The 27,265-nt window shown below is 38.6% G+C and overlaps 1 protein-coding gene across 4 annotated transcripts in view; it reads right to left on the reverse strand.

The window, feature by feature from the left end:
• Window positions 1-10,948: 10,948 nt before the first annotated feature.
• The window catches only part of CEP89 (centrosomal protein 89), a 30,236-nt gene continuing 13,919 nt past the window's right edge, over window positions 10,949-27,265 (reverse strand). For 2 of the 4 annotated variants that reach the window (XM_088062395.1, XM_014258890.2), the window contains 7 exons: window positions 26,370-26,485; window positions 25,557-25,737; window positions 24,499-24,666; window positions 23,692-23,833; window positions 22,329-22,418; window positions 18,196-18,365; window positions 10,949-12,271 (listed from right to left, as the gene is read on the reverse strand). In XM_088062395.1, the coding sequence (XP_087918521.1) occupies window positions 12,052-12,271; window positions 18,196-18,365; window positions 22,329-22,418; window positions 23,692-23,833; window positions 24,499-24,666; window positions 25,557-25,737; window positions 26,370-26,485 (1,087 nt within the window). In that variant the 3' untranslated portion in view covers window positions 10,949-12,051. Of the gene's footprint in view, window positions 12,272-15,039; window positions 15,120-18,194; window positions 18,366-22,328; window positions 22,486-23,691; window positions 23,834-24,498; window positions 24,667-25,556; window positions 25,738-26,369; window positions 26,486-27,265 lie in introns of those variants that run through there. The other 2 variants (XM_088062394.1, XR_015773804.1) reach the window with 2 other exon arrangements.

Genomic DNA, 27,265 nt, shown 5'->3' on the forward strand with positions numbered 1-27,265 from the left:
TGAAGGCATGAATGAGTTAAAATTCCAAAAGACTACAGAGACAAACACTTTGAGGGCTGGTCCTATTTAAACACTGTGGTTTGAACCTTTTCAAATGCTATTTACCAATTAAATCATAAAAAGTAATTTTCAACTTTAATTCAGGAAATAGCAAGTGCACAGTATAAAAATACACCTTTTATTATCATTACGAATAATAAAGGTTAATGTTTGTTAGGGTTGGTATTTATTGCTTTCAGTAATGTATGTTCTGCTTTGACCAATACTAAAGCAAATGATAAGGATCATCCCCACGGTGCAGCTTTTAATTGTAGCTTAGCATTATCTCAGAGTGGATACTTTCCATGCTAACCTTCCTGCTTGCAGGTTATTTAATTTTAATGAGGACCAGTGTGTTTCCTTGTATTTGGTCCTCTTTGAATCTGACCACGAATAGATGTGTTCTAAGATTTGATCTCAGTACTGTCATCCTTTAAATATTTTTTTTTCCTTAAGTAATTGCAGGTATGCTGCAAGTGGAATATAAGAAATGGTATGTTTTAATAGCTGTGGCGATGCTGGGTTATGCTACTGGTTTACAATGCCTTTGCATCTTGTGGAAGTCAGCAGGAAATATCAGGTGACTGTAATTTGTAATAGAACTACTTAATAGACTATAGCTCTTCCCAGAATATACAGAGTTTAAACACCTGTATTTTTTCCCTACTTATTTCTTGGTTACAGTGTAATTGGCTTTTTTTCTGTGACAAATAAAGCTTTTGAAAAGTTATTCAGGTCTTCTAAAGTACTAGAAGTACTAGTACTAGTACTAGTTCAGTTCTTCTTAGTACTAGTACTAAAGTACTAGTCTTTTGTACTAGACCTGCCTGAATAGCGCAGAGTCTTTAGTCCAACAAGAGATTTCTTTTGGTATCATGTATTTTTTAAGCAGAGCTGTTCAGAAACTCTTGTTCAACTCATAAATGCTGGGTATGTCATTCTATCCAAAAGGTCACCTGAAAATCAAGAAGTCTCTTCCTAAGGCTGTTCTAAAGGAATTTTGATGGCCTCTGTAGAAAATTAGCTTTAATATATCACACCAGTTTTTATTTCAAAGATTGCAACATTTTTAACAGTGCTGCAAAGTCTGATCAGTATCAATGATTTTTCTGATAAACAACCAACTCCTAGTGTTTTTCTCTTTTAAAAACAAAGCCCGACTTTGACCTCCTTTTTGAGTCCAAAACTCAGGCTGCATTCCACTGGCCTTCCACCAAGGAGGGGTTAGCAGTTAACATTGCTTTTGGAAGACATATCTGTCTTGTGCCCACCTCTAGCTGAGGAAGCACTGAAAATGGAACCAGTCCACTGAGGTTATGATGTTCTGTGCTACTTTTGAAGTCTCATTTTCATTTTATATTTACCAAAACCAAATATTTCAGGTATAAAACAATTCTAATATCAAAAATATATATTTCTATATTTCATATCTGAACATGTGCTTATATAGATATGTTGAAAAAAGTTTAGTACAGAAGAAAATAGTTCAGGACTAAAAAAATCTGGAGAGCTCACTCCCAGAGAAACCACATTTTTAAACATAAAGAAGCCTTCAAAGTGCATCTGCTTTTCTAGATTCAAGCTGATTGACATCATGGAGTTTTTACCATACTTATTTACACTCAATTTGCAGAGAAGGATCAGTGCTTAGAACTCTCCTAAACAGAAGAGCCATGCCTGCCCAAGGAAGGATTTGTACTCCCAAGGGAAAAATTCTTGGAACTCCTGATGCAATGTGCCAGGATAGTGGCATGATTTTTTTATGGTGAAAAAGCCTTAGGAGGTCCTAAGGTCTTCTGAGCTGGTGAAAGGCAATCTCCTGGCCTAAAAAACAGCATCTTTCTGGCTTGAAATAAGAGGTAGCTGGGTTTGAATGACTTCTTAATGGTCAGGAGAAATGTTCTAAAAACTCTGAAAAAAGATAAGGTGAGTATTCATCAATGCTCTGTCAGTTCACATAGCACTGGTACCTATTGACCTTAGTGTGACTGCTGAGAGTCACTCTCCCTGCTATTTACACAACCAAAACATAGAGCATGAAATGCTCTGTTCTACAATGGACTAAGAAACAATGCTCCTATTTTAGCTGTAGTTGGCAAATGCGTTGGAACTACTGATATTTACTCCTGTCAGGAAAATTAATCCACAAGCACCAGAGGTTTATGCTCACAAAGGAGACAGAGGACTTCTGTAACTTTATTCGAATAAAGGGAGAGGCCACGGGACATTTCCTCTGTGGTCTCTCAGACTTTAGGAGGAAGCAGCCTCCTTTTTATCCCAATTTCCCGGCCGCATTTCCCTTTCCCCATTGCTTGAGATACCTGGGAGGTACAGACTTCCCAAACACCTGAGACTCCCTTCTAATGTATATCCCCCAGCTTTTGTCTTTTCCAGGTGTCACTCAGTGGAATTCCTTATGGAATTTATGGCTCTTTGCATTGCTTCTTTCATCTCTCAGTATCCAATTTATCAGCAGACCTACGGTTTGTTTGTAAAGACAAATCTCTCATTCCATTTATCAATCAGTGGAATCCTTCCCATTGTTTCTTTTATCTCTCAATATCTAGCTCTATTTACCAGCAGATCCACAGTGTGTTTGTAAGACAAGTCCCTCATTCCTTTCACTCTGAATTCTCCCGTGGTTTTGATTTTGAAAAGGTGATAGCAATGTTTGCTTTTTGAATATATAACCACATTATTTATTCCAAATAATGGCAAAATTATGTTCAGTTATTATGAATGGAATATGCTGTGTAAATTCATCAATGAAACTTGAATGTGCCCACAGTTCCACAAATCCTGGATTGTTTTCTCCCATTCTTGGTAGGAATGGAAGAATGTTTTTATGTTGTCTTGTGAAAGGAAGCTGAAACTACTTCATGGTTTCAATTTACCGACTGGAAGATGTGGAAGATACTGTAACAGGAAGGCAGGTGCAACAGAAGAGTAAGGATGCTCTGTCAGCTGTGGTCAAGGGAAAATAGCAATTTGCTATTGTCAGGTGGGTAACAGAAAAAGGATAAATTGGAATGGCTAGAGTTAATATATATAGTCAAATAATTTCTTTAGTCTTGTATCGTCTAAATCTAGCACAGTATCTATGAAACAAGGCAAAACTATGATTTTAAAATTCTCGTAAGTTACACACCGTTAATGAAACATCAACTGGCAATAGTAGCCCACTAAATCCTCCTATGAAGGCATTTTTTAGTCATGTCGGATTTTCTGTAGTGTGCTGAAAACTACATCAAGCACAGGAAATAAATAAGAACAAGTGTGACACCTTCATGAGACACAATAGTTAGAATCACAAAAAAAAACTTTTGTGTCTCTTCAGTTATTGTGTATAGAAGACATTCTGAAAGCATTGAATTCAGGCTTGTGAACAGTCAAACAGGCTTCCAGTATGTGTTCTGCTGTGTGAAGTGATTTCTATGCAAATCATGCCAGCTGGAGAGAAGACACCAGACCTATGTTTGGCTGATTACTGCAGGAGGTAGAAGCTCTAAAGGTTTGCAATATCCTTGTAATGCCCACAGAACACACTGGAGTTTAGGTAATAAGTTCTTCATGAATGTGCGTGACAGAAGCTCTGCAGCCTCTGCCTGTCTCAGCATTTCGAGTTTCTTAGGGCGGTTGTATCTTAGGTCAGATTGCGCTTTTGATGTTATTTTCTTCCGTGCACTTGACTCATTACTTAGCGTGGTTCAAAGGTTACTAAAAGTAATTTATTTCCATTCTTGATGTTAACAGAAAAATGAAGAATTATTACAAGTTTGGTTTGGTTTTTTTTTTTTTCTTCCTTCCTTTTCCCACATACTCTGGGTTTGTTTTTTCCAGCGAATTTTTCTCCCATCTTTTACCTGGAAGCAGGACACCGCGTGGGGAGGGCGTTGTCTCAGAGACAAACGGGGCACTTAGGAAACAAAATTCGCAGCTGACACAGTCCTGCCTGGGGGCGGATTGCGGCTGATACCGAGAGACAGAAGGAGAAGGGGCTGCCCCGTGGGGGTGGCTGGGTTTTGGCCGTGTTTGCGGGTTCTGGGGGGAAGGAGGCGCTCGGAGGCCAGGCCGGCCCGTGTGGCTCCCCGGGCCCTGTGAGGGTGGAGCGGCTCCCGGGCAGGGCCTCAGCGGCCCCTCCGCACGGCCCAGGCTTCAGACACAGAGCCAGCGATGGAACAGCAGGGAGGTACCGGGAGGTGATGTCTTTAACACTCACTGACTCTGAGCAGCCCGGCCCAGGCTTCAGACACAGAGCCAGCGATGGAACAGCAGGGAGGTACCGGGAGGTGATGTCTTTAACACTCACTGACATTGAGCAGCCCCAAAAGGTGATGTAACAGATCCCAAGGAAAGCTGGAAAGCCTCATCCCCTGCTCCTCCTCTAACAAACTGTGTGTAATTACCAATAAACCCCCAAAACATGCTGCTGGAATTGTGACACAGGGTAGGACGAGGAAACCATAAACCACACACATAATCCTTGAACAGGCTCCAGTACCTGTGTAAACTTCCGATAAATCATTATCACCAAGCCCAGTGCAATAGCTATTCTAATCTGTGCTGCTCTACTGTAAAAGCTACGTGTTAGGGACAATACCAGAGCTATCTCCGGAAAAGAAGATAAACCTAGGGACCAGAAACATTTTAAAACCTCAAAAAAGCCTAAGGACCAGAACCACATGAAGGCCTCCACCCAGAGAGACGTTATGAATTCAAGCAACGTGGCTACTGACTGCTTTATCCCAATACAAAGTACGACCAAAATACAATCAGAACAGGTTTTCCTGCACTGCAAGTCTGTTTAATTTGTTGTTGTTTCTCGACCATTTGGGAGGGCCCAGTAGCAAGGTGCGGGGTGTCCCCGCAGGCAGGGCGGCAGCCGAGCCGCCATGAGCGCCGCAGAGGCGGCCGAGCTGCGCCACAGCGCCCCCTGGCGGCTCGGAGGAACCGGGGCCAGCGGCGCCCCTGCCGGCCGCGCCCGGAACTGCGCCCAGGGGAAAGCGCTGCGGGAGCGGGGACGTTCATCGGTCTCTGGTTCTATCGTTGTGGTTTGTTTTTCTTGTTCTTTATACATGTACATATGTATTCATAAAGAACTGTTATTCCTTTTCCCGTATCTTTGCTTGAAACCTGCCTTTTTAAAGTTATAATGATTTGGAGAGAAGAGGGTCATATTCCCCATTCCAGGAAAGTTCCTGCCTTCTTTGGCAGAGACCTGTCTTTTAGAGCAAGACAGAATAGTTTGAAATCTATAACTTTGTGTTTCCAAGGTTCCCTCCAAAGATGACACTAGAGTAAATGTTATCAGATTATTAGCTTGCTTAACCTATAGCAGTACATCAGTTTTGTATGTAGTAGCAAGGAGTGGAGTTTGGAATTTTTGTTAGTAATGGTTTTACACAATCAAGAACTCTAGTTAGTACAAATGTGTGTAACCAAATAGAACCCTCCAAAAAGGATGTGTCTGTAAGACCCATTCCCATGCAGACTGTTTGCATTTATCAGTGGCTCCAGGGGTCATTGCAGAAGAAGCCTGCCTGCTGTGTGAAGAGGTGAATAACCTCCTTTTGCTGGTGGTTGAGCTTAGGGAGGAAGTTGAAAGACTAAGGAGTATCAGGGAAAGTGAAACGGAAATAGACTGGTGGAGTTCTGCCCTTCCATCCTTGAGGGAGGCCCCCCAGGAGTCAGAGGAATCCCATGCCTCCCGATGTCAGGCAGTAGGAGGACACCTGGTCAGTGAAGGGGAGTGGAAGTGGGTTCCTGCTCAGGGAGGTAATAATAAAAATTCCTCCTGACCCACATCACCTACCCAGGTGCCACTTCAGAATGGGTATGAGACCCTGGATCTAGAGAGTCAGGTAGGCGATTTAGAAGAAAATTATCTGTTCATAATTGGGCCTCCCAATTATGCTTCATCCGTAGGATGACCTCTGACATTAAAAAGAAAAGAAGTATAGTCGTAGTGGGTGATTCCCTTCTGAGGGGAACAGAGTGCCCCATGTGTTGAGCAGACCCACCCTACAGAGAGGTCTGCTGCCTCCCTGGGGCCTGGGTACGGGATATCACTGAGAGACTTGCTGGGCTGATTCAGCCCTCTGATTATTACCCACTGCTGATACTCCAGGCTGGCAGAGATGAGATTGAAAAGAGGAGTGCCAGGGCAGTTAAAATGGACTTTAGGGCACTGTGTCAAGTGGTTGATAGGGCAGGAACACAGGCAGTCTTTTCCTCAGTCCCTTTGGTGGCAGAAAAAAATGGTGAAAGGAATAGGAGAGCCCACATTATCAGCAAGTGGCTTAAGGGTTGGTGTCATCGGCAGAATTATGGGTTCTTCTTTTTCATGGCCATTTTATGGCATCTGGCCTGCTGGAACTGGATGGGCTGCATCTCTCTATTAAGGGCAGAAGGATTTTAGCTCATGAGCTGTCAGAATTCATTGAGAGGGCTTAACTAGGTTTGAAGGGAGAAGGGGATACAGCTGGGCTGTCTGGAAGCAGGCCCAAGGGTGGAAAGCTTGAATTAGAGGTGAAATCAGTAGCCCAGCTGAGGTGCACACAGCATGGGTAACAAAGAAGAAGAGCTGGAGGCTGTGGTGCAACATCAAAGCCATGATGTACTCATGGCTGAGTGCTGCACTGGGTGGCTACAAGCTCTTCAGAAGAGACAGGAAAGGGAGAAGAAAGGAGTGGCCCTTTATATCAGGGAGGCTTTTGATGCCATAGGTATTGAAACTAATGACAATGAAGTTGAATGCCTATGGGTAAGAATTAAGGGGAAGCTCCACAAGGTTGACATCCTACTGGGAGTCTGTTACCATCCACCCGACCAGGAAGAAGAGGTGGACAACTTTTTCTGCTAGCATCTGGAGAATGTTACAGGATCACCAGCCCTTGTTCTTGTGACTTCAACCTACCAGAAATCTGCTGGTAACTTAATACAGCAGGAAAGAGGCAGTCCAGGAAGTTTTTAGAGTGTGTGGAGGACAACTTTTTGTCGCAGCTGGTGAGTAAGCCCACCGGGGAGGGATTATGTTAGACCTGTTGTTTGCAAACAGAGATGGGCTGGTGGGAGATGTGGTGGTTGGAGGCCACTTGGGGCACAGTGATCATGGAATTATAGAATTGTCAATATTTGGTGAAATCAGGAGGAACACCAATAAGACTTCTACACTGGACTTCCAGAGGGCAGACTTTGGCCTATTTAGGAGACTTATTCAAAGAGTTCCTTGGGAAGTAGCCCTTAAAAACAAAGGAGTCCAGGAAAGATGGGCGTGCTTCAAAACAGAGATCTTGAGGGCACAGGAATAGACTGGCCCTGTGTGCCGAAAGATGAGCTGACAAGGCCAGCCTGGATGGGCAACAAGGTTTTGAAGGAACTTCAAAGGATAATAAAAAATGTTTTTACAAATATATTGTAAATATAATGGTAAAAGGAAGGGTAAGACCAACCTTTGCTCCTTATTGGATGAGGGAGGGAACTTAGTAACTGCAGATGAGAAGGTGAAGGTGCTTAACGCCTTCTTTGCCTCAGTCTTTAGTAGAAAGTGGCTTATCCTCAGGACAGCTCTCCTCCTGGTTAGATGGTGTCAGGGAGCAGAATGGTCCCCCTGTTATCCAGGAGGAGGCAGTCAGAGAACTGCTGAGCCACTTGGATGTTCATAAATCTATGGGGCAGATGGGATCCAGCCAGGGTGATGAGGGAGCTGGCAGGTGAGCTTGCAAAGCCGCTCTCCATCATTTACCAACAGTCCTGGCTCACTGCTGAGGTTCCAGATGACTGGAAACCGGCCAGTGTGACACCCATTCTCAAAAAGGGTGGGAAGGAGAATCCTGGTAATTATAAGCCAGTCAGCCTGACCTCAGTACCTGGTAAGATAATGGAGCAGTTTATACTGAGTGTCATCACTTACAGGATTGCCACGGTATCAGACCCAGCCAGCATGGGTTTAGGAGGGGCAGTTCGTGTTTGACCAACCTGATCTCCTTTTATGACCAGGTGACTCACCAGTGGATGCGGGAAAGGCTGTGGGTGTTGTGTACCTGCACTTCAGCAAGGCCTTTGACACTGTGGATCCCCAGGGGCTGTGGGTGGATCTCTGCATCCCTATGGATCTCTGCTTCCCCTGTGGATCCTCAGGGGCTGCAGGGGCACAGCTGCCTCACCATGGGTCACCACAGGCTGCAGAGCTTGGCTCCGGTGCCTGGAGCACCTCCTGCCCCTCCTTCTGCACTGACCTTGGTGTCTCTGTGTTGTTTCCCTCACATGTTCTCACCTCCTCTTCTCTAGATGGAGTTCAAGCTATGTCCCCACTTTGTTTTGATTTTCTTCCTAAATATGTTTTCAGAGAGGTGTTACCATCATCTCTGACTGGCCCAGCCTTGGCCAGAGGCATGTCCATCCTCAGAGCCATCAGGGATTGGCTCTGCTGGACACGGTGGAAGCTCCCAGCAGCTTCTCACAGCAGCCTCTTCTGTGGCCCCCCTGCTACCGAAAACCAGGCTGTGCAAAACCAACCAGTGTAATACTTGTAATTACAAGTGTGATACTGTCTTGTCTCATCACTTCTCACAAATCCTTGGTGGCTCTACCAAGAACTGCTGATCACTCTAGAGTTTCACACTATGATGACATGCATATTTGTCTTCAGACCTGTCTGCCTTTATTTAAGCTATTTTATTTAAATTATGATAAAGTAAATGAGCTTCAGAAATACTATTCCTTGTGACATTTGGTTGTCACATAATGCTGTTAAACTCTCCTTAACTGCACCTCCTAGAATTATCCTCAGTTTTTGGTGTTCTGAAGCTGAAAAGATTGAACTGCCAAAACATGCAAAATGCCTCTAACTGGATTGGTTTCTAGTGGCTTTTCTTTCTCTTTCAGTGCTAAAAGATTATTTTCTTTTTATTTTTAACTATTTCTTAAGTGCAGAAGTGATGGAGATACATCATCTAAGTTCTTCCTTCTAGCTAGCTTTTGAGATACTGGATTTTGATTTGATTAGGCAGTGGTATTGCCTGCTAGGCAATTTAGCTCTTAAAATTATCAACTCTGTTAGTAATTTTAGCAGGACTTTTCTGTTGTTTTGGGTTTTTTTTCCTTTATGTTTAAATGTTGGATGTTTTAATGAAAAACATATTTTCTTTTTTTCAAAAGAATATTTATATGTGTAATGCTAGTATTTAATGTTTTTTCTAGTCATAAAATCAATGGTCAGCAATAAGCATTATATTGTGTGCTTTCTGTACACAGAAATATACTAAAACCAAGTGGTTTAATGCAAGATGAAACACATACAAAGCATAAGATTTATATTTCATCTGAAAGAGTTTTACAGGAAAACCAATTCTTTCAGCTGTAATAAAAGAGAGAATCAGCTTCTTTCCTGTCAGAAGGAACTGGAGAGAAGAACCTGTCTAATCATCAATTCTATTTGTACAACACTTGGCACACTTGCAAATGTGTTTACTTTTGCTGATCTGAAAAAATTCCAGTATTTTACTGTCCAAGTATGTCAAATGGGTTCATATATATTTAAAATACACTCATATGTATTTAAAGTATCTATAACAGGATTTTTGTTACGCCAAAAAAGTGTTCCTGAGCCACAAAAGAACTTTTTCATCCTTGGGACATAACTTTTTCTCATTTTTCTTCCTGTGGAAACTGAGTATGGAGAATCACCCAGGGATTTGATTAAATGTTAGGTCATTTAAAGTTTAACATCATATTTTAATGATAGGCAAATGGCAAAGCAAGAGTAGCATTTTGGAACAAAGCCTTAGGAGTGTCACTGTCACGGTGCTGCCCTTTGAACCACGTATTAAAACCTACTCTAAAACCAGAGCTACAAAAATGGGCAGTAGGTGTGGCAAAAGTACAGTTCTAAGACATTCCCAGGTCACTTCAGTAGAGGAACAGTTAAGCCAGTATTTAGAGATCTGAAAATCTTGCTTCTGTTTCTAAGGAATTACCAATACAAAAACTTTTCTTGTGAAGCTGCTTATTTTTACAAACTCTTAAAACATACTCAAAAGGGCAATTAAAACCAGATGAGGATAATATTCAGTTCTGAGATTGTATTTTTCATTTTCAGAGACACTTATATTAAAAAATAGGACATGAAAGGCTTCATGTTCCAAACCTGCCTTTAAAAACATGGAAAGCTCTGGGTATAGCCATGCTCGATGCTCTGCCAGAGTCCACACACCTGCAGATCTGAGTTTGTGTGGAAATGAGAGGAGTGTGTATGCCTAACTTACCTGAAGGGGTATTTCAGACCTGACATTTCAAATTAGGTTTTTTTCAAATTCAAGGAAGATATGAGACAGGACTGGTTTAGAGATAGACCACCCCCATGACCATTTCACATATTAATGAAGTTATTTAAGGCTCTGGTTAAAAATAGTGTCTGGTTGTTATGTTGAGGCATGGAGTCCTAAAATAATCAAGTTGAAAAAGCCAGGAGAATGAAAGGATTCAAAGGTGTAGCTCTTGTTAAGTCTCTGGGCAGAGACCAAAAGATAGTGTGCTGTTAAGAGAGTAGTTCTGTTAATCAGTGTCATAAAGACTGATTAGCTGAAGTTGTATCTTGATGTACTGGTAATATTGTTGAGTTTCATTCCTATTAAAGGGAAGTAATTCAAGTACATCCTAAAATCTCACTTGCTCAGCTACTTTGGTGGTTTCCTATAATCAGGGTAATACCTGAGTGCACTGAGATTCTGCCAGTGCTTAGTCTGCAGATTTTTTAACTTTGCACTGTACTGCAGAACGTGGCTTTGAAAGCTGTACCTTTTTGCACCTGTCCCTGAACATCATGGGTGTGATTGGAAGTGCTGTCCCCACCCTCTCCTGAATAAAGCCATTCTGCTGGCCTTACCCTGAAGGAAAATGCTGCAGGAACTTTTCTGGACACAAACATTATGTATTTCTTTTAATATTTTAATTTGGTTTTCTGCTCTTTTTGTTAACTTTGATCAAAGCAAATGAAATTCTTTATTACTTCTAATACTACAATGATAATTACATGTTTTTTGTATTGTTACAGTTTCCTGGTACCATTTACATTTTGTTATGAAAACAAAGCAAAACCAAAAAGCTGATCCAGCAAGTTATATGTAAATCCAAAATAAAACCACATCATAGTAATACATACCAGTATAACGTTAATGTGCAATATTGTGAAAAATGAACAAATCTGAAAGCTAAGACAAATGCATGTCAATAATCTAAAGGCATACACAATAAACACTGCTTCAGAGAATACTTGGGGTGGCTTTTGAAGCCACTGAATCTGAAGCAAGATGAACAAAACAGGAGAGCTGCATCCTGTGCTGGCAGCTCACACCCTTGGCAAACCCATGGCAGGAGCTTCCCAACACCTCCAGGGATGCTGACAATCTACACAGTGGACAGTTGTGCATTCAGGCACCAGCTGTTGTCATGAGGATGTTTCAGTCTTGTCTGTTTCACAAGCAAATTCTTACCTGTCCTTGAGATGACAAGATTATTGGCACACAATCTAGTATAAGCACAGCCTTGCATCTTAGGAAGTCAAGATGCTTCCTCATGAGATAAAGTGCAAGCTACGCTTTTTTTTCAGCTTGGATCATGCTTCATCTGGTGTTTTAGGGGAAAATTTACTGAAACTTGTCCTTTTAGTTTTAGCAAGCACTGTCTTGCTGTTCACTTCTTTCATGGCATTGTGTCTGCCTGTGCTGAACACCAAGCTTACCAGCTGCTTATCCTGTTAATTGTTGTCTACATGTTAAAGCTGTATCACATTTTGTCTTAAGAAGGAACAGCCTTTTCTTCAAAAAGCAATGTAATATTTTAGGTTAGATTTACACTATTCACAGTACAAGCAGAGAATATGCTGTTGTAATTCTGATGACCTTAAAAGTACAGTTATATTGAAGACAGTAAACATTCCATTACACCTTGTGTTGCTGAAAAAGTCAAATTCAGGCACCAAGTTCTCTTTCTTGGATGAGGTGCAGATTTGTATCACTGACATTCTTGCTGAATTTCATTTTTAGTAGGTGATGAAGTTTTCACATCACAATAGCTAAAATCATAAACTAGGTCCTTCTGAGAGTGTGGTTCATGAACTGTGACAGCACTCCACATGTTGTTCTTCCTCAGGGATTTATGTAAGACTTCTCTCATTCTCCTGTTTTCTTTGGCTGTGGATTCCCACATGATTTCAAGTTCCCCTTCTCTTTTCCTAGGAAAAAAATGAAGAGAAATCCTAACTTTAACAATGTTCCAGCAGTACAGAATTATAGTAATGTGGATAAGCAAATTAGAAACGGCCTGTATTTAGGTGCTTGAAATTATCTGATTGAAATTCATTCCTATTTTGCTTTTAAAAAAGCTCATTAAATGTAATGCTGAATAGGGTATGACCAGAAAATTACCCATGTAGAACCAGCCATTACTGGACCTATGTAACAAGCTGGATTAGTCTGCACATAGAGCATGTGAGCCCCAAACATTGTGATTGCCACTCTGCACTGTCTCGGCTCCCTGGTGACCACAGCTCTGCTTCCTGCAGAGCCCAAAGGGTCTGAGCAGCATCAGTGCTCAGCTGATGCAGCTTTGAGAGCCAAACAAAAATGGTATAAACTTAGGAGGCAGACAAAGCCCAAGAGCTTGGGTTTCCTTTGACTCCTAGTGTACGTCAAAATACAAAATAATAAGGAAATTAAGGTCAATTGATGTGGAAAGCATAGCTGTTGCATGGAAAATGAGCACACGTATTTTAATACTATAGACTAATGCATGAAGCACTGAATAGAACTAGCCTTCTACACAAACTGTCCCCAATACCAGGCTCTAAAAATGAGAAACAAATCAATGCAGAACATAAATGAGATTAAATTCCACAGTCTACACCAGAAAATATAGAATCAGTACATCTTACAGAATCCTTTGTGGTTGAGAACACTGAGAATGAAGTGATGAGAAGTGGCCCAGACATAGTACCAGCCTAATTTGTGTTTCACCTTATGACTGGATATATAGATAGAAGATTAAAAAAAACCTTACAGAGAAGGGCTTAAGATTATTCCTGTACATACTGCTTGGAATGAACTTTTCTGGTGGAGAACATCAGTAACCATGGAGAATGGAATTAAAGCAAAAGGTGGCAGTGAAAGCAGTACAGTTGGCTAATAGTTCAAGGCTGCCCAAGAATGTGAGCAGCCACAGATAATGAGTCGGACCTTTCCAATTCTGACAAGTCACTAAAAAGCCATTAAGTAGCTATCTCTCATTTTTGAAACACCAAAACTGTAGATGACTTTGTTCTCATTTCTCCTTGAGATGGGATAAGATTGTCTAATACTACCAGTGCTCAGAATATGCTTCAAAATGTTTTACACAATGGCATTTACCTCAGCCTACATTTGGGAGAGATGTGAGACATACACATCTCATGGCTGAACTGCCCCAACTGGCAGTCCTCAGTTTCACTCATTGGCTGACCTCTGTATTGTGATCTTGGAACATTTTCAGCACCTTGTTTTTAAGTGAACTTGTATATCTTGATAGGGACACACCCCTGGTTCTCTGTTGTCCCTTGTGTCCAATACAAGTCTTCAAGCACTGTGCACAGCACTCTTATGTTTGACAATTAATACTGGAAAGCTTAATCTGGTTTATCATTATTGTAGTACAGATCATTACCCAGGGTTTATTTCATCTGCTAATTTCTGAAATCAAGACTTCTCTGGCTTTTTTAGGTCATTTCGCTGTTAGTGCTTGCATGAGTCTGAGGCATAGAATATTTGAAGTACAACTATGAAACTAAAGATCAGCAAGTTCTAAATTATAGTTTAATGCTGTCAGTATGCCTGACATATAGGATTGCCATTTTCACTCCATATGTTCAGTTTAAAGGCAACTACATTGCTTTTAGAAAAAAAAAAAATATAGTTCAAAGAGGTTGGTTTAAAAGTGTATTCATGGTTAAAACTACTTCAGCAGCAAGAAAATACATGTCTTTAGAGGTTTATCACTCTTCTTGGAGGAGTGATTTTTAAGCAGAGCTGACATGCAGAGAGTGCTGGCTTGGCTTTGCAATGAGCATTCAGAGAACACTGCTGTCAGGAAAGGGCAGTGCAGCTGCCCCTGCTGCACACACAGCACGCTGTGTAAGGCTTTGCAGTGTGGCACAAGGTACTGCTTCATAGTCCAGCTGTTTTCCAGGTGAGCATCTGAAGAAGAGGTAACATCCCAAGTGTAGCTACACATGGGGATGTTGTTTGAAAATTCTGACCCGATTGAAATTTAAAAATGCATTCAGCAGAATGGGTTGGGAAGAGGGTATCTTCTTGCTAATCACAATCTCCCTCTGTAATTTGGATTACACAGCAGCTTGGCTACTGCAGCTGCTGATGCTCTGTACGTTTTTCCCAACACCAAAATTTCCTTGCCTGTACAGCTGGTTTGCCTCTTAAAACACAAGTCTTTGCCATTTGGTATTTAAAACTAGATACGTGCTCAGTTTAGATACATATGCTGTTTCCAGATGTCTTTAGACAAAAGGCATTAAATTAATTTCTTATTAATGTAGGCTATTATTAATACCTAGCCAAAACGTAAGATTTTATAACTTTTTGAGAGTTAGCAAAATGCCAGTGCCCCACTAATGTTTGAAGATGAAAAAATCACTAGAAGTAGGTTCTGAAAGCAGATTCTTCTTTAAAAAAGACAGTTTTCTGCCCTCATTGAACTAAATTCATTCAGCCTTAATCTCAGAATCTTATTTGGGCTGGCTCAAGAATTAATTTTCATCTATCCTGTAGCAGTTTATTTAAATATTCCTTATCACAAAGATCAACTGTTTTTATTATGGTTATAATTTCGTATGTCACCTCAGGTAAGACAGCTCCTCCCCCTTGCCTATGCACAATTGCAAAGCTTTTCAAGCTTTGAGCTTGAAGCTTTTCAAGCTCTTCCAAGGACAGTTTAATGCACTTTCAGACTTACATTCTGCATCCAAAGCACAGCAGCTGTAACTACCTTGAGGTTCTGTTTCTCTGCAGAAGTCTTGCGAAATAAACTCTGACCTAGAAAACTCATAAAGGTAAGTGTCCTGTCAAATAAGACTGGAAACATTTATGAACCTGTTTACTCCAGGATCACATAATGAATTTTGTTTATATCTCAAATCTCTTATTTAAGAAAATGTATGTGATATTGGTATCTCTCAAGATTACCCAGTGACTAATAATGTCATTATCAGCTGCCTGAAGAACGAAGTGTTATAATACAAAGGCTGTAATTACTGGGAAGGCTCTACAGAGCAGCTTCCAGGAAGGGAAATCTGTGTATGTTTAAAAGCTTCAAAAGCTTTTACTTATCCAAAGTACAACTGTATTTATATCTGTTTCTTTTTTGAAATCCAAGTAGAAAAATTCTCATCCCTTGGATGCAATGGCTAAGTAGTGGAACTGATTTTTGTTATGAAGTGAAAGAATGCAGGAGAGGAGGAAATTTCAAGGGCAAGTCATCTCTGCTACATTTGATGAAAGCCCATGCTAGTTTGGATGTAGACTTGTTAAAAACAGAATGAGAGAAAAGCACATGAATCCATCTCTTTGTCACATGCATTACTTTGAGCATGCTGAGACTGCAGCAACTCTGCCTCCGGGCACACGGGCTGTGCAGTGTGCTGTGACCTGCCACCACTCCAGATAATGCTTATCTCTGCAGGGTCTCACGGAAAGAACCGTGCTCTTTCCACATCTGAAGTGGGATTTTCCTTTGCTTTACAAGAAAACTTAACAGCAACACTAGGTACAGTATGCTTTTATGATAAAGAATTTCATGGTGGTAGTTAAGTCACACTTTCCCCGACTTCCTAACTCCTTATTATTAAACTAAATGCAAGAGCAAAAGAAATAATATGAAACAGATTTCTGTCTTCACCTGCTTACAGTGATTCATCATACCTTCAGCTAGATTTTTAAAGTGTCTTTTCTGCTTAAAATGTGGCATACTACTCTGATTTTCATTATTTAAGAGTGAAATTAGAGAAAAAATTAGAAATTAGAGAATAAATATTTATTGTATGCACTTATCTTAATGTCTGTGTAGGCATTTTGTACAGAAACATTATCAGCTGGAGAGTATTCTGGACTAAAATCTAGTCTGTAAACACAGCTAGTCACAATAAATCTAAATGTTTGGTACTCTTCTAGCATTAGCAACTTTGGTTGCCAAGCTACAGATGATGAGCAACATCTGAACTACAAATAATTTTCCCTTCCTTACTCCTGTGACTATGTGGAGTGAAGGGAGAGCGAAAATAATAATCCTTGTAAAATTAGAAATACTCAAAGCTGACCAAAATACATGTTTTATTTCTGGCTGACAGGCATAATAGAGTGGATACGTATTTGGATTACCTTGGGAAACTACATTATATTGCAGTACTTGAGAAGAATAATGGAATATGAAGTAACTTGGTCATATGAACAGTATCAGCCACGGTGTTAGTTGGTTTTATTGGTTTTGTTTGATAAGCATAAAAATTTATTATTTCTTATATAGGTGTAGAATTCAGCTGATTTCTCAGTAACATTTATTTTAATCTTCATTTTTTAATACAGTAATCAAAGGAAAATAGTGAATCATGAGGATAACCAAAATACTGCTTCAAAGATGACTGTAAAAATTCTTCTTTACTTTTAAGTTGTGTTCATTATATTATATTCTAATAATCACTATTAAGACTTAAGTACCACCAGGAAAAAAGCACTCACTTGTTATACTGTTCAATAATGTTGGAAACTACAGAAATGAAAGACATCTTGATGGGGTTCATCTTGGGCTTGTTTCCATAAACCACTTTCCTTCATCATCATACAGTTAAATGGACTACAATGTGTAATTTCAGGATCAGATCTTGTTTCTTAAAAGGTAGCTGCAAGTATTAATTGTGAGTGTATTTACTGAAGAAAAAATTAATTAATTTAGACTGAAAAGGTAAAAGTGATTTAGTATACTGTATGGAAAGTATAATTGATTATTTTACACATCTGTGTTATATCTAATTTTCCTGCTTTGGGGCTAGAAGGGTAAATTTTGAATGATCCATATTAATGCTGTTCTCTACAGTAAAAAATTGTAACATGAACCCAGAGATATGGAAGTAATTTAATTAGTTAAAAATTCTAAATAACTATTTCCAGAGAAATGTGTATCAGTTCAATCTGGTTTTTAATGCAAATTTCAGAGATTAATGGAATGTTCATTGTACAACTCTGCTACTTACACCTGTTTAATTGCACTGTATAAAGTAACTGAGAGGGACTGTGCTGATATAAAGTAGATGATACCAAGCCCTGTTTTTCTATTGTCTGTTAAAATCTATTTAAATCTGTTATTTCACAATGGCAGTGATGACTTGAAAAATGAGTGCTTATTACTTCTTTTCTATTGTAAACAGTTTTTCTTTTATGCTGATAATGTGAACATGCTATGAAGCTTTCCACTATCAGAGGGAAAAAATACCTTCGAAGGACTCTATATGTAAAGGATATGTCAACACTTCAGTCCTAATCTTCTATAAATCTGTTAATTTTCTTCTCTTTATTTTGCACATAGCCAATCTAAGTCACTTATTATTAGATCAGTAAGACAGATTTGAAAGCAAACAGGTCTTTGGTGTACTCATTCCATTCCCTTCCTGCTGAAAACTGTTGAGAGGTGTGAATGGGTAAGTGTTCAACCTTTAGCAGAAGGTGCTATTAAGATAAATTAAATTATTAATTAATTATAAATTAATTATAAATTAAATTATTAAGATAAATATATATTGATTTATAGAATCCTTTCAGATTCTCAAAGATTTGCTGAGATTGATATCCTTCTCAGATTGATACCCTTCTTAACAAGTCTTAAGAACAGCAGTAGGCATATAGAATAAATTCCTCCTTCCAAAGATGTTTCCAGGAGCTGGGGATCACGAGCAGGGTTTCAGCATTTTCAGCACAGCTAAAACGAGCGAGAAAAGCGACTCAGAACATACCACAGGAGACTCTGCTGGAAAGTGAGTGCTGGTGGCTTTCTGTAGGTGCTTTTCCTTGTCCCTTTACCTGTAGGACCTACTTGGATTGCTCCTGCCTGTGCCCCACTCACCTGTTTTGCTCCAGCACTTCATTGAGGGTTTCTTGTTTATCTTGCAGCAGACGCTGCAGGTGCTTCTTTTCTTGCTCATACTGAGCAGTTTTCCTTTCAAATTCTTTCTCCTGCTCAGTCATCTTGAGACTGATATCTCCAAGCTTCCCAGCTGCTTTCTTTTTATATACCTATAAGGGTTAAAATTAATAGAAAGAAGTGGGATTATAGGAGAAAGAAGGACTAAAGACAAGTCATTGCCAACAAAAGAAACTGTTAGAGATACTGATTTTCAGTTGAGTCTTTACATTAATGCTGCCTTGTTCAATTATGTCAGGTAGGTTGCATTAAGGGATATTTTTAACCTATTTGGTAATTTGGAGGTATTACACTTCATTTTGTTCTGCAGCTAAAACTAGTGTGTGTAATGAATACCATACTGTATGTTTGTTTTATTGAACACAATTACTTGCAAAAAAAAATTTGTTTTCCAATATACAAAGCTACACTTTACAGCACATGTTGCTTACCAGTTGTTGAACAGTCATAATTATCAGCACATACCATGAAAAAGTGTTTCTGTTTTGTTAAATCTTAATACAAGAGGAAGAAAAGAATAGCTTTGCTTGCTGCTTCACATAACAGTCCTCTTGTTCAGTGAAGCACACGTGATTTTTTGATTGTGGCTATAATAACTAAATGGTAACTAATGACTGGTCTCACCTCAAAAGTAAGAAATGATTTTGTACAAAGTAACTTTGCTTCCTGAAATAACATCCCCATTAAATTGCATAAGCACACAAGGAACTGAAAACTGGTTTGTGTATTGTTACACATTTCTAGATGCTGCTGCTCTTGACAATACCAAAATCCAATATTAATTTATTTTCTACTGATTACAAATAGAATGCTAAAACTGTTATATTCTCTGCATACTGTGATGTTTCCTACAGGCTACAGAACAGAGTTTTGGGATGAAAACACCTTTAATAAAACTGTCAACTAATTTAATGAAGCTCTGAAAATACTGCTATTTATGTCTTGCTAATATAAAGTTTTAGCTCAGGTGCTAATCACTAAGGTTTTATCTTCATCTGAATCAGGAGAGAAAGATTTGAGTTTGCCTTTTGGAGGAATTTTTAAAAAGGCATTTTTAGATGTGCTGTATATAAGGCTATATAATCCTTTCCAGTTTCCTTTTCAGCTCTTGCAAAATGTATCATTGTAAAGTTTAATTTTCTAGAGGTAATAGGATAATAACAGATAATATTTACCAAGAATATTAGAAATTCACTATTTAAGGCTGACTTACATAGGGTTTTTATCCTAACTTTTCCCTGATGATTCTAATAGAATAAGAAGCCTGCAAGTTAACCAGTAACATCACTAAACTTTTTAGATTCCCAGAGAAGTCTTCAAAATGCAGAGTAATGTTACAGAAGGCTAAAAGTAAACAAGTTCCTTCTGAACAGAAGGTTACTCAGCCAGCCTGGAGGAAGTGCAGAGTATAGAGAAACAGCTGAACCTTCCCCTCTGTCGGTAAAAGCTCCAGCACGTGTCAGGTCCAGTCCGGGTGTGGGACCTGAAATGCCCTCTGTAGGTTAGATGCCTATAATCATTTCAAACAAGAGAAAACTTCCTCTCTCAGTTTTATCAGGGAGAAGGCTGGTGAATTGTAGCGTTGGTGAAACCCTGTTTCCCAGCACGTGGTCACTGACCATCCAGCTACAGGCTGGTCTGTGTTTTAAGCTGAGATTTGTGTTTTAAGCTGCACTCTGCCTGAGATGCTTCAGGCCTCTGGCTCCTCCATACCCCACAGCTGCCTCTGTTGGCTCTGCACTCCAGCTCTACCTTTGCCAACTGAACCTGAGTCCCATGTGCAGAATGGTTGCAAAATCAGAGGACAAAAGTGCACCTTTTTTGCCATATGATTATAGTCTGAAACCAGGTATGAGTTCTGACCTTGCCTCTATGGATGGATTATAATCAAGTCTGTGTAAAATGCAGCCTGGGCAGGCTGGGATGGTTCTGGGCACACTGACACCTGCAGCTGCTGGCACTTACAGATCTTTCACAGCAGGCTGCTACCTTTGAATTGTTCAAGATAACCTATTAATGTTCTCTGAAGTGAAGCAGGTAGCAAACAGAGTGGTGTAGATGATAGATTTCAGGAAGATGATGTTAACATATAGCTGGAAGTCATAATACTTTCCTCTAGAGCTGGATAGGGTATGCCCAAGGTCATGGCATCCCACATACACAGTAAGAATGATCATGGATGCAGGTGCTGGTACTGAAGAAGACTGAAGAGGCCAACTGATGAACAATTTTTAAGTAAGCTTTAATATTTTTCATTATTCAGTCTGCCTGAAAAAAGTATCTGGCATAAGTACATAAAAGTAGAAATGAACTTAAAAATGTTTTCAGAACTCAAATGCCAAAGTAAGTTTTGTTTCCTTAACACAATTCCTGCACAAAAATTATTTGTTTTGTATTCAACCTATTTGACACTGCTCTATTACTCTCTAAATTTCATGTGGTTGTACTGGTCATCTACAAAGTGTTTTGCACAGTGAATGAATTTATAAAGTTTGTTTACAGTAATTTCCAAATCCCAAACTAAAAATGGGTATTTATAAAAACAATCACTTTTAATTTGCTATATAACTTTAGCACAAACAGTTGAAAATATGTCATAAAGTAATGTACACAATTATGGACATAGTTTGGGGTTTTATTTTAGCAATAACCTGTTTAGCTTCAAAGATTTTTGTCTTAATTCATAGATCTGCCAAATCTTGATTTATTTTAAGATTTCTCAAAGAAAAACAAAAACCATAGAATTTTCTTAATTTACTTTCTCCAAAAGAGTTAATTAAAAGGGAGAACTATGTATGAGAACACCAGATCCACTTTTATGAGTGGATCTTTTATGACTTTTTTATAATTTCCATTAAGCATGGGTAAAGATTTATTTGGTTTTGCACTTAAAATTCACTACATGTATATATTCTTAATTTTATGACAACCTCTTCCCTATCCCTCACAGTAGTCACAGATCTATTAGATTGCAGAAGATTCACATTTAACAAGAATAGAAGCTACTGTCTTAGTAGGGGAGCTAGACATGAATGATGGTGAAAAAAGCTAAAAATATTTTATGGCTGTGTAAGTATAATTAGGTAAATCTTTTACAGTAGTGTTTCATGCATTCAGGTATTTTATGAAGGGTTCCTTACAAATTCAAGCTATTTTTCAGCTTACTGCTCTCTCTTTACACTTACAATTTCATTTCTTTTCTTTGTTGCTAATTTCTATGTCAATCCTTACAATGAAAGTGCAGAAGGAGATGGTCTCCATTAACATATTTGTGCACATTTGTGTCATTTGATGCAGAAATAGCAGTGGCAAAGTATAATATGGAAACTCTCTGCTTTAGGATAAACTGAACAAACTTGACTTAATATAAACCAGCTTTTGAATGTACTATATACATTACTTTCTAGATATAGAAACCAATATACCAGGTATCTATCTCCTTTTTTTTAAGATTACAGTAAAAACAATCATGGTAGCACCAATGATGCTGAAACATAAATGTTTCAAACTTATTTCATTGTTGTATTGCAATTACATACTGTGCTTTTTATTTGTTTAGAGAGTTGTAAAGATAATTTATAATGTATTCTCTAACTAGGCTGGATATTTGAATATTCTGAGTTTCTCAGCCTGTAGTCACAAGAAAGTACTTCATGGCAACTGTACACTTGAGATAATGCTTTTCACTCTTCCAGATCTAATTGTAATGGACTTCAAGCTGAAGGAGTGGTACAACCTCAAAAAAGTAGAGGACAGAATACTTGGGTTACAATATAGAGCAAAAAATTGAAATACAAATAATCTTTAAATAGTATTACAACTAGTCATAATTCTCCAGGTAACGCTGTAAATGTGATGATCATTGCAGATATGCAATGCACAAATACAACGGAAGAAGACACTAGTGAGAATTATAATGATGATCTATTCTGTTTTTTCAAACCTTTTGAAGATAATCCATACATAAGTCTTTCATAAAAGCATTGACACAGATTAACTACTCTTCTCATTAAAAACATTTCACGATGGATATTCAGCTTAGAAACACTGCTTACCTTAACTTTTTCTTCCAATCTTCCTAAGCGTAGGCTGCCTTCTATAATTTTCTTGAGAACACCATGATTCTCATTTTCCAAACATCTGGCCTGGAACCATGCAGTATACAAAGCTACATGTGACATTCTGTTTGTCAGGGCAGACAAAATGCATACACTGAGGGAGACACAGCAATTCCATTTTAAACTCCAACAGTCTGAAGAACCAACATGGACAAAGAGTCCTGGAAATTATTCTCGTAATGGCTCATTAATAATTTGTCAACTGACAATTCAACTGTGAATACTGTGAAGCAGTATAATTCTGAAATGAAACATACTGTAAACCAAACCAATTCTGTGGCTTTTTCTACACATGTATGTATACGTAGGGATCCCATTTTTATGCATGAGATTCATCCTTTGGGTCACATTTAGCAATGTGCTCTCAAACAAACCCTTGAAATTAGTAGGGGTTCAGGCAGGGATATTAATATGGTATGCTTAATATTTAGAAGTAGATATCCCAGAGATTAAGATCCAAGAATCAGTTTCCCCCAGTTTCTAGGAGACATTTACTGTGGCCAGTTTCACAGTCCTGAAGTCCAGTTTGTAGTGGACAAGAGTTGTGTCACCATAGTTCTTCTAGAATTAGTAATTAACTGCTCTATCTTTTTATCCACTGCTGATGACAACCTTTGTCTACTACCCAAACAAGTAAAATAAACTTTATTTTAACAAAGTTTTGTGAAATTATTTCGTATTCAATTTGAAGACAAGAGTATGAATAGGAAAAATCATAATTGTGCCCAGTATCTTATAAAAGAAACAAAATGAGCTTACAAAAAGCCCAGAAACCTCCAAGTCAGGCACTTGCACTAAACAGAAGTTGTTCCAAAAGTCTCAATCAGCCTGTCAAAATGACTGCTAACCAGTAAGAGCAATAATATGCGTATGCATCCATATGCAGAAGGTCCATACAGATCACTTCAAGGATAACTGTCCACCCTTAGACTCAAAACCAAATATTAAAATTTTATGATTATGTGCTATTTTTAAGTAGCTCAACATCAACTTCTAAAATTAGGTTAAAAAAATCTTTTGCACTTTATATGTGCCATTGCAGACCCTAATGCTCATATGAATTAAGGTTTAATTATATTACCTCCAGAAATAAGGGTAGTTGCTTTTAATTACTCCTCTAAGAAAAAATATTTCACTGCTCCTATCCTATTTGCTAAAGTACACTTAAATAGAGCTAAATCCTTAAACTGGAATTGCAGCTTTATTCTTTGATAATTCAGGTTAATTGTAACTTGTGCCAGTAGCATGATAACTGTGTGAAATATCAATTAAGTCATATTAATTATTTAAAGGTAATTACCAAAAATACAAGATGATCACGTTCCTTAGCTATCTTCTCCACCAGCCCAATAAGGTTTGTTAGATAGTGATGGGCTGTGACTTCTTTTTCCATTGCTTCTTCCAGCTGTACTTGCAGAAGACCTATTTTCTTCTTTAATCGTCTATAAAGAAGGAAAATCTTTGGATTGGCCTTAAAGAACTTGTATCACATGTGCAAATCAACATGTTCAAGTCTCAAACAATCACACATGCTGTTAAAAATGCACTGGCTCAGAATATTTGCAGTACCAATAGTAACATGTTCCACTTTTTGGGGCTGTTTTTTCATTACAATATGTTATCTGAATAACAACAGTAACAATGATTCAAAAGAACAGTTTGTGCAATGGCTACGTGCTTGTATTTCTCAGGATATGGAACAATAATATTATCTTTTAAAACTATTGCGAACTCATCTCTAAGCAGCCAGGTGCATGAGGAGATCTGCAAACAGAGTAACTCTTACTGTTATCTAACTGCAAATAGTGTATTGCCTACTCATCTTATTGTCAGATGAGTACACCTGATGATTAATTGCTATAGCCAACTACTAAATTAAGATATATTCCTAACTTGCACATAGACACAGAAAAGTGAGCATACAAAGGTTAGCAAAACCTGGTTGACAATCAGGCCTCTAGACATGACAGATATGTTTAGGAAACGTTTTTTTGCAGTAGGTAGAAAATACACATTATGTGAAGTCAGATCATATTTTTACAGATATTTCTGTTGTTTTTTAGAAATAGAAGTATTTCTGTACAAGAAAATGATAACGTGATAATACCTGTTTGTCTTTTCAGTTATTTGCATCTCAGTTTCCAGGATCTTCTTGTCAGCCATTAAGTTATTTTTCTCTAAGAGCAATTTCTTGTTTTCAGTTTGCAGTGATGCTATCTTTCCCATTGCAGCTTCCACCTCACAGTGCTTTTTCTCCTGCTCCTGTTGTAAAGAGCTGCAAAAACCAACAGTGTAGAACAGCTATCATGTATAGATCAGCATCACTAAAATGATAAGTTACAGGAAGATACCCATGTTGAAGTTATGAAATAAGATGCAGAGAGTGCTCAGTGTTCACTAGTGACATCAGAGAGGTATTACAATCTCAAATCAAAATCATGACTAAATTATTCAAGTAATTCCTTCTGACTGAACTTTATTTAAATTATCATATTATGCAGTACAGATGTAATCCCTTAGTGCTTCTATTTTTCAAAGAAATTACTTTCAATGCCAAAATACAATGTCTGAGGGCTTCTCAGGATGGCACTGTACTATGAAACAGGAACCTGCACTATCCAAAGGCTTGAAAACATAGGAATTTATGGAATGTCTTCACAGAAACATTACTCTGCAGATTATGCTGCCCAGCAGCACTTTTGAGTTGTGCTGTTTCATGCAACCTTCATGTTGTAACAACTGAAGAAACTCAGAACTTCTAGTTCAGAAATTCAGGATTCTTTAGACATGTTCCAAAGATGGGAACACAAGAATGAGAATGTTTTATATACAGTATGGATAGAATCAAATAGATTTGACGAAGATGGTATTTTTAATGCCTCCTCTTCTGCTATTTAAAATAGTATAATTAGCAGTAGGTACTTTATGGTAAAAACACTTCTACCAATGTTTCTAGAACTGGGATTTCCTTTTGTAATTTTAAAGATATCTAAAAGCTAATACAGTATTTTTTAAATACTTCTTTCCCTTTCTTTGTGCTTTGGTAGTTGCCTTCTTGGATTACCAGCATCAGTTTCCAGTGGCCTCCTACCTACAGAATGCTATGTGCTCTGGTCATGTGCATTTGCACCAAGATTTCTCTGTGCACCATATGTAAGCTCATACCTTTTTAAATCATTCACCAAAGCCAAGTGCTCCTCTGCTGTTATTCTGCTATCCATTTTGGCTTTCAGCTCTTCACATGTAGAACACAAAGCTTTTAGCTGCTTCTGGTACTCTGTTATTTCTTCCTCTTGACTCTGTTTCTTATCTTCTAAGACTACTATTTGTTTGGTCAACTTTGAAACTTTTGGAAGGAGAGGAAAAAAAGTCAACTGTGTACAGCAGAACTAATTCAGCCACTAGTGAAACTTCAACAAAATCATGAATACCTTAATTCCTAGTTGTTTACAACATTATGTAACAGAGGATTTGTCAGTTTATGTTTTAACAGTTTGGACTTGATTTTTGGCTGTCTCAAGCAACTTGTTTTGGAAAAGTGCAGGAACTTCAAGAGTACTTCTTTTCAGGGCTGTAAGCTCATTGAAATGTCATTTTACTCTGAAAAATTCTGGTTCAGTTTAAAATACTCTTCAATTATGCAAGTGACTGTATTGCTGTTTAACAGTTCTCACTTTTTCAGAAGTAAATCAAAATGGAATATTTTTTTAGTGTCAATAGGTGATAATGACATTTTTTTTTCAGTATCAGTTGACATCCAGAGATTGATCTCCTATTAACATGACCTACATTCAAGGACACTTTTAAGGCACATTATAAAGTTGCAAAAAACCCCCCAGTCAAGCAAAACCAAAACTCCACCAAGCTTGCCAAAACAAAAACTGACAACAGAAAACAAACAAAAAACCCTACAAAAATTGAAGCCTGCAGTACCATCTTTAGTGTAGTTCAGATGACTAGCAACTCAAGCACTTTTACCTTCTTGAACATGCTGTCTGTGACTATCTTTTGCTTTAGCTTGTTGAATTTTGAGTTGCTCCATCAACAATCCATTCTCTTCCAAGACCAGCTTGGCCTGAGTTTGCAGCAACTCCCTGCAGTGATAAATGGTTTGTAAATGAAATATAACTCAAATATTATGTCCAAAGAATAAACACAACTGATTTTCAACAGTGTAAACTTACAAAACCATACTTGAATCTCCTTAAAAAAACAATTAAAAATCCTTATTGAAAGCAGTATCAGGACCTGAGGTAACCAAATCTATACAGACACTAACACCCATATTTCTGCCTCATTGAAAGTAGGCCTGTGCCACTGGGTAAATCTGCAGGACTTAAGATTATGGTGCATGCTGTCTCTTCCAAAGTTCTCCTCATGTAGACACTGTGTCATCTGAGCCTTTGGATGCAACTACTACCTGTGTCATGGGTGCAGGAAGAATTTTACTCATAGGGGATGCTGTTCCAAAACCTGTTACACTGGTTAGGAATTATCTTCCATTTTCCACGTTCAGTTTGTTTATGGTGAATGAATACCCAGCTGTTGTTCAACACTATCTTGAGTATCATAAACACAACATAAGAATATCTTGTGTACGCCATGTCTCCTGTTCCTGCTGCACATACATAGAGCAACACTGTCCTTTTCCAGCCTCTGTTCTGTGAGAAAGGCCAATCTGCCTAAGCTCCAAATAAATTAGGTTCTCCATTTCCTTGGCTACACCACAAACCTTTTCAGCTTTGGTTCTCTGTACCTAAATATACTCTCTACAAGGGATTTCCATCCAAGGAAAACCCCCCAGCCGAGAGACTGCACTCAGCTGCACCCTTCTTCCTCCTCCTCCTCCCAGCCACAATTTTTGTCTCCCAAGT

The sequence above is a fragment of the Pseudopodoces humilis genome, chromosome 14 (assembly GCF_049639895.1).
Source record: "Pseudopodoces humilis isolate 2021_Gansu_Grassland_sample_001 chromosome 14, ASM4963989v1, whole genome shotgun sequence".
In the NCBI taxonomy this organism is placed as follows: domain Eukaryota; kingdom Metazoa; phylum Chordata; class Aves; order Passeriformes; family Paridae; genus Pseudopodoces; species Pseudopodoces humilis.